Source organism: Aspergillus ibericus, assembly GCF_003184845.1.
Source record: "Aspergillus ibericus CBS 121593 unplaced genomic scaffold BO80scaffold_2, whole genome shotgun sequence".
Taxonomy (NCBI): domain Eukaryota; kingdom Fungi; phylum Ascomycota; class Eurotiomycetes; order Eurotiales; family Aspergillaceae; genus Aspergillus; species Aspergillus ibericus.
The window spans coordinates 699,302-707,629 of NW_020292100.1; the positions used below are offsets into that span (position 1 = coordinate 699,302).

The following is an 8,328-nucleotide window of genomic DNA, read 5'->3' on the forward strand; positions in this document are numbered from 1 at the left end:
CAGGACTGCAGCGACGATGACGACAGACCGAACGAGCTGGGATCTCCTGGGAGCTGTGGAAGCCTGGGAGGAGGGGATAATCTTGGTCGCAGCTAGACACGCAAGGGCCGCGACAGTATCCAAGACACGACGAGGGAGCAAGCAGGACCGGAAGGGCGGGAATGAGCGCAACTGCAGACCGGGTCGCTGAAGGTGATGCGATGCTATGCTATGCTATGCTATGCTAAGTTGTTCAAGTCAATTGCCACCAGCAGCAATGAGCGAACGATCGGAAGCTCCACCAGGATGGAGAAAGAGGGTAGTGGAAAGTGAGCGAGTGGAGGGGGAAGGTTGAGTTTCTTCCAGGAAGGAAGGAGAGGGAAGAGAAGCGGGAGGAGAGGAGGTCAGGGAGAGCGAGCGTGTATGTATGTAGGATGTCCGTGTGTCGGCGGATGGGGAGGTGATGAGATCCAGGCCAGCAATCAGCAGGAACCAGGAAGTACCAGGTACTACAACTAACGGGGACAGACAGGAGGAGTTCTCCAGGACTAGTAGTAAAGTTGGTGCGGTGACTTGCCTGGAGGAGTGGGAATCAGTGGATGGATTATCCACAGAACCGGTGGATATGACTCGATTGGGAGGTGGAGCAGGCGATCAGAGCCCCCTTTGCAACCTTTGGGACAAGTGATAACAATGAGGAGAGATGGATGATCGATGATAAGTTCGTCCAGCCTGTCAAAATAATATACCCATGCTTCAGAAAATCCATCATCCCATCGCATCTCAGCAAAAGCAATTCACAAACGACATCAAAAGTCCCATTGCAGTTTCCATCCGTCAGTCCCCTGTTCAGCCCGGTCGGGTCGGGTCTGGCCTTTTTTTTTTTTTATTTTGTTTGTTTTTTGTGATTTGTTTTTCTGTCAGACTTTTTATTTTTATTCCCATTTTGTTTTATTTTCTTTTATTCTTTTTAGGTCACCACTAGTACTGTAGTTCTTGTTTGTACCCATCTTCCAATCCTTATGATTTCTGCCATTTTTTCTTCCTTTCCCTGACCAGTTATTTTGTTTTCCCTCCCTCCCCCTCTCCCCTCTCCTCCCCCCAATTCTGCATTTTCCGAGGGAGGGACCCAACCGAAAGCCGCCCAACGCAGCTAACCTTTTAGTCCTGCCTAAACGGTTATGATCTGCCATCACACAACGCGCAGTTCCAGGGTGCGTGTGTGTGCGTATGGGCGGCACATCCCATCTGGGCTATCCATCATGCGACGTATGTAGTAATACTTTTATTTATTTTTATTTTTATCGAGTCCGCTTGTCCTCGATAGCGAGCTTCTGATATGATTGTACCATAGTGGTATTTCTCCAGTGGTTCATCGTGAGTCGTGATTTGCGACGGTCGGGTTCGGAATACATTGCAACCCTCTCCATACATAGTACGGAGTACTATTCTATCCATCCACCGGACTGCTACTACCTACTAGCTAGTGACACTAGATACCAAGTAGTGCGGACGCCCGGGTGTATAGGCAGTCAGTCAGTTAGTCAGTCAGTCAGCAGTATTCCGTAGTAGATAGTATCTAGTAGTGAGTGAGTGCACCAGCCTCCAGCAGATTAAAAACGGCTCACAGTCTCTCTATCCGGTACTTTTGAAAGTTGCGACAACCCACACTTACCTCCCTCTGGACTAGGGGAGGACAGTTTGACAGGGCCCCCCCTCTCCAAATTAATAACGCGCGAGCTAATTCGAAGAGAAAAACACAAAAATAAAACCCCCCATCATTCCTTTGGACCACTACTAATCCTTCATCCGCAAATGAGATTCTTTAATCTATGGGGAATTTAATTAGCTACTCATATCCTTTTCTTTGTGTTGCGCGGTGACACTAACCTGGTCTGTGATGTCCCACCGAGAGTACTCCGTCGTACATAGTATGTCAGATGGGGAGATGGGGGGGAAGGTGTGCAAAGACCTGCATGCACAAACAGGGGTTTGAGTTTAAGGCCAGGATTTCTAGCCTGGAATGAATTAAAATAATAATAATAATAATAATAATAATAATAATAATAAGACTACGGAGTATAGGGAGGGTGCTTTGTTTGTTCTTTCTTTCCGCCTTCCGGCCAAGCCCGCTAAGCCGGACTGGGTGGCAAAAGCCACGCCTTTTCCCCTCATGTTTGTATACGCGGTCCTTGAGCAACTCCAAGTTTGAAGCTGAGATGGATGGATGTCTTCTAAAGTCTCAAGATTAGCGTAGGCATCCTGGTAGCAAAAGGAAAATAGGATTTGGTAACGGAATCGATAAACAGTGGAAAGGCCATGGAGAGAATGGGTAGTCCAAAGTCAAAGTACAAAGTCTAAAGTCGAAAAAATGGGACTCCCTCGGTTGGAGAATCGAGATCGACAAGGCAGTAACCATCCCACTGGGACTCGAGAGAACTTTCTCGAGGCCAACCATCACCGCGTTACTTTTCTTTTTTTTTTGCTTAGCCATCCCCGGTTGGCGGGTACTTTTGGCCATAGGGTTCAAGTCATCTCTCTGTACGCAGCACTCCGTAGCCGTCCGTACAATATCTTCTTTCGGAAGTCGGCTGCTAAAGGATTCGTTGTTTGCGATGGATGTTTTGCCTCCCCGGGATCCGACGAGGCGATTCAAACAAACCAGTGGCAGTGGCAATCTAAAAATCAGGTTATTCCTGTGACTCCATATTCCATTCTGGCTGGCGGTAGTACGGGACACCATTGGCCGAGAAAGTAACGGCCTCGAAATAGAAACCGATGGCCGAAAATCCGCGTCAATCAGGGCCCGGCGAGAAGGAAAAAGCACGGCGGAGGGACCAATGGGAGGGATTTGACCTGTCGACTGTCACGGGGAAACGGCAGCCAGACACACTTGAAGGAAGGACGCATCCCGACCCACCGGCTGGCGAGTGCCGGACCAACTGGAGGCCGGCGGTGCTGCTGGTTGCTACCCGGCCGTCAGAGAGACAGCCGGGGGAGAGCGCCGGGCTCAATTCTTAGCTTCCCTTGATGGATCACAAGAGACGGGGCCAAGTCGAGCATTTCCTAAGTGAGGATCTCTGAAGTTATACCTAGCTCCATCTGGAGCTGCGTTCCATGGTTGGAGGATCATGATCGGATAGCATCCAATTGCCGATGGCTTCACATCAAGGCAGGGTCCAGTCTCATTTTCGGTCGCACACTCTTCTGGGGTCACCTGTCTCACCCAATAATACTAGTATCTTATGCCCCGTACCTGCATGATGACCCTGTCCATGGTGCAGATAACTACGGAGCAAAATGTACTACCAGGACGACTTTCTAGTATCTACAGAGTATCCGTACATGGGTGCGATAAGGCGGCGATTCTCCTCCGGTGGCTAACACCTACGTCAGTGGTCGTGAAGAGTCTTTGCGACAATGGATTATCTACGACGCAAGGGCAATCGCACAGCCCTATCCCCGCCCATCCACTGATCCCGAGCTATATATAACAGCTGACAAATGGATTACACATGGTACTAGACTTTGCTAGAGATTGATGATCATTAACCTTAAGGCACATAACAGGACGCATGACGGAGTATGCATTATCTACATACGGCACATACGCCCGCAGGTAGATGAACCTTGGCCTAATGGAGGACCACTGCCTCCAGCATGGAGTCTCGAACTCAATCACCTGTGAGTTAGCTGATTAGACGGATCGTTGCATTGCACCTCAGTATGTTATGGTTACTCATTCATGTACCAATCCTCAATTATGCACGCACATCAATGTTGGCTTGTTGGGTTGGCATTCTTGATACCGTTATGGCGACGTCTCGAACTCCATACTCCGGACTTCCGTCCAGTGTCGCCCCCGCGCGCGGGAGAGGGACCTGGAGTGATATCCTGATAATAGTTGATAACGGGAAGAAGCAATGAGGACAGTACCCCCCACACCATTCGTGCTCATGAATCCATCGCCTTGGTTCTTGGGTCTGATCGTCACGATCAATCTGTCGGCTCATAGTACATGCGGAAGACGCATTCTTAAGAGTAGCTTTAATGATGCAGCACGTAATGCCCGATTGAGTAAGTTCTGAATCCACGGCCTAGTTTTGATGTCCCGTGCTGATAAAGTTCACGCCGGACGAGAACAAAGACAACCTGAGACGACGAGACGGGATGGAGGACGGGTCAGTGGACGGCAGTTGACTGCTCCCCCCCCAGTCCATAAGGATCGACGGAATGACAGGTCGCAAACGGTGATTTCCGCGTACTCCGGCGGACAAAGAAATGATAATCACACTATATAAGCCAGACGCCAGTGTCGTCCCACACTGGAGCCGTAGTCGATATTGCTGACTGCTGACTGCTGACACCCGACCGTTGACTTTACTGCGGCAAGCCAGAGTCCAGGCCCGACTGGGTTTCCGGGATGGGTTAGGCTCACGGCCTACTAGCTGGAGGCACGGCGTTGCCCAGAAATCCTCCTCCAGAGATAACCCACTCGAACAAAGAGATCCTGTCACTTTGACAGACCAGGTCGGCAAGGCTTGTTCATCCGCCGGGCCTAGAAATAGCACGTGCCTGTTGCTGTATGCGGGACTAATTCTTAGAGGGGGTCAGTGCTGCTAACGTGCAACTGCAACTTGCAAGCCTTCACGTCGCAGTATCCCGGTCCCTTGCTCGATCATCACTCCTAGCAACCTGAGCAGGTCGATTGCCGATCAAGATGATCGGATCCCATCGATCCATTTCTGGAGCCCGGCCTCGAGAACCCAAAAGTCGACTCAGGAGGGGTGATAGACTGGTAGGAGCCTAGGACTGACTAGGACAACCGGCGGATCTCCTCTGGTTCCCCCGCTAAGACGGAACAGGATGGGTCCGAAATTACCTCGGGCTCGATGGCATGTCCAGTTGTCCACAGGTCCCACCATCAGGCACGACATCAGACATGATCCATCGTCTGTTCTCGAGACGGGATGCTCGGGCACAGAACGGAGTCCCTCAATCAACACCGCGACAGCTTCCCCCCCACATAGGAACCGCAGCAACGCGGGACGGCACGACTGGGCTTGACTCGAACTACCCCTGTTCTGGCGGAAGGAAGAGGATAGGAGAAGGTCTTCCGTGTCCGGCGCAGATCGACCGCGTCGCGTCGGGTACGAATTGGAAAGGAGTCCTTGGTCGCGACCAGAATGTAGGAGTGTAGGACCATAGGATCGTAGGTCATAGGATCAGAAAAAACTAGGGGATTAAAGGGACCAGAGACCGGAACCCAGCAGGCACCACTGTCAGCCCATGAGTCCATCAGGGGCATCAGGGTGAGTTGCACCGTTCCATGGGTCGAGACCACGAGGGGGCCTCCTTTCAACTTTGAGACTTTGCGTCGGTCCTTGGATGCCTGAGGGGCGCCGCGTGCTTGATTGCGGTGCCTGACAGCCTGAGATCTCAGGAACCGGCACGTGTCCGATCTCTGATCAGGTGCTTCCCCGATATACTTTCTGGGACGAGAGCATATCTTCTATCTTCATTTTCCTTCCCTGAGCTCTCCTCCAGTCTCTACTCGACTCATTCTACTTCGTATTCGCAACCAACTTGCTCCGGCTACTGGTTTCACTTGGCCACCTGCACGCTCTCACAGTAATGGATTCCTCAATCCTCACGGTCCACCGCCCCGTCGCTCCACAACCCGTTCGGTTTTGCGGTCGCTATTATTAAAAGCAAGGCCAGCCGGCAACCCCGTCTGCGGAGCATTCGGTCTCTGACTTCGGAAGCCCGTGAAGGCTGAAGCCCGTGAAGCCCGCCGTGACAAACATTAACTCGGTCGGTCTCTCCGAGTCGAGAACTATAGAACACCTTCCGATTTGTCGGAGTCAGCCTGCGTGATTGTTCGAGGTTTCGAGCAGGCGCATGTCATGACCTTCGACGCAATGCAGCCCCTCGTGCTCCGAGTCGATGACGACTGCATCCTTGCTCAACGTACATGACAGCCGATGCTCCAATACCTGTTTGAGATCGCCATCGTCGATCTTTTGCATCATGAAGACCCTTCCCGTTCCCACAAGCAAGCCTGGTAGATAGATCAAATCCGGGCTTCGTCGACGCTAGGAGGTTTTGTCGAGTCATTGACAACTCACGGTGGACCAGGTGGATCCTCATCGCCAATTATACCCCTCAGAGCGAGGCGCGCATTAGCGATAGATATATCCAGCCATCGCCTCGTGTGTCTCTCCACTCAGGTCCTCGATGCCTCGTTTCTGCATGAGCACACAGCCAGTGAAGAATCAAGAAACAGCACCATGAGTATCACACCTGTGAGCATGAAAGTACTCCATATTGCTTTAGCCCACGGAACCACCTTATGCATTCCCGCTCGCGCGCGATTAAATTCTGCAGGACCTGCATATAACTTGGAACCGACTAGTAGGTAGCTATCTATTTTCTTCTGCCGTGGCGTCCGGACTACGGCACGGAGTGAAGCTGGATCCTGCAGATGCATCCTATAGCTGATGGAGACGCTGGGTTGCCTGGATAGGCGATTTCACCGAAGGATCAGCGTGCGATCCATTTTCGTGATGGCCTACCTGATTGGCAACTGCCAGTTTGCTCTGGCCAGTGCTGGTCGCACTAGCTAGCCTTCACACCCCATCGACATCTGTGCGCAGTTGGCGTTGAGGATGGTATACTCCGTTCCCCGTCCTCACTGGGTCGTCCGTGACAGGTGCTATCTACAGGAATTGGTCTCCGGGAGCTCGGGAAGTCAAGCACGAGCCATAGCCGCCCTCGGGGCACCCGATGCTCGTGACTTCTCCGCAATGCCTAGGGGTTAGTGCCGCCCTGCTCGAGGGAAATGTTTGTCACGCAATCATCATGATATTCATCTGGCAAGCAATCTCACGCCACGAAAAAAGTGCCAACGTCATATCGCTGGATCTAGACAGCGCGTGCAGAATATTCCCCTGCCGCCACAACCACGCCAGCTGAGCCCCTCGGAATCAGGGGTCGGGACAAATGTCAGGCCGATCATTGATAGCCGCAAAGAAATACCGACGGAGGGTAGCCATCTGTCGGTATGTGAGTAGGTCGGTGCCTTCTGTCGGGTCCGTCTTACCCAAACCAGCGAGGCGACGCCATTGGGGGTCTCCAGGAGGAATTTTCATACTAAAACCCGGCTAGAAGAGAAGCTACTGCAGGAGGCGCATGCGGGCAAACAATATCAGAAGCCTAGCTAGTCAAAAAGCCTCGCTCACTTCCCAACTGGGGTAAGCCGCCTCGTCCATGCACGCTAATTCAACCATGCAGGCTCACTCGTGGGATAGAATTTGCACGAGCAACCAATGATCGGGCCGCCACGCACATTCTCCCCTTCACGTGCGGTGTGACTTGACTGCATTGTCACATCGGGTAGTTTTCTTTCGGCAATAGATCCTATTGTGGGATGAGGTACTCTCAGGTACCCTATACTTGAGCATGCATCGTCGAGGATTGTTTGTCCTCTGGCTGAAGAAACAAGGCGAGTCTAGCGCCGATATTGTTTGCCTTTTGCAGAAGACCAGTCTGGAGTTTTCTTCGTACAATGATGGACTAGGCTTATCATCTGATGAAGAATCTGGCGCACGCGACGCGTCGACCATGGCCATGTTTGACAGATCGTGTCAACCGGAGCAATGTCGAAACATACGATTGCAAGAACCTCAACATCAATGGCTTTTTCTCAGCTCGTAGAAGACAACACTCTTTGAAACCCTTCCTATCGATATCAACCACTACTCCACACATTGTAAAACAACCAATACCCTATATCTTTATTAGCCTCACACTAGAATCATTCCACCCTCTCTACCAATTCAACATACAAACAATAATCCACCAACCCCCGCATTCTCTACTCCGTACAGCGTACTAACTCCACTCCGATACCGGAGTACAGACTATCGCAGACGCAGATGCAGACGTAGACGCAGACGCAGACGCAGACACCGACACCGACACCGACACGCTAATCCTTCTCTCGGAATCTACAAGTCAATAGAGCCGATTGGGTATCATCTTTTTTTTGCCCCTTACAATCATCTCTCCTATACGCTATACGCAGTCATCCTCCTTTTGGCTTATGTTAACTGTGCGTTCATCCACCTATACGCACACGCACACACACACACACACACACACACACACACACACATATATATATATATATCTATCACACCATGTCAAATGATCATGTATAGAAGGCTAAGAATAGGAAGACGAATACTCTCCAACAAGTGTAATAGGGATAACTTAAATTCTTCTGTTCAACATTATAGATATATATATATATATATATTTATAAAGAGTGTGTGCACGGACATCTCC

At 51.0% G+C, this 8,328-nt stretch overlaps 1 protein-coding gene across 1 annotated transcript; it reads right to left on the reverse strand.

Annotated features, from left to right (window-relative positions):
• Nucleotides 1-6,108: 6,108 nt before the first annotated feature.
• Nucleotides 6,109-6,617, reverse strand: BO80DRAFT_80069 (uncharacterized protein). Its single transcript, XM_025724807.1, has one exon. The coding sequence runs from the start codon at nt 6,467-6,469 to the stop codon at nt 6,206-6,208; it is 264 nt and encodes an 87-aa protein (XP_025580077.1). The 5' UTR covers nt 6,470-6,617; the 3' UTR covers nt 6,109-6,205.
• Between the last annotated feature and the right edge of the window lie 1,711 nt (nt 6,618-8,328).

Excerpts from the sequence above, each read along its gene's own strand:
- BO80DRAFT_80069 (XM_025724807.1), bottom strand. The coding sequence starts at position 6,469 with ATGCATCTGCAGGATCCAGCTTCACTCCGTGCCGTAGTCCGGACGCCA.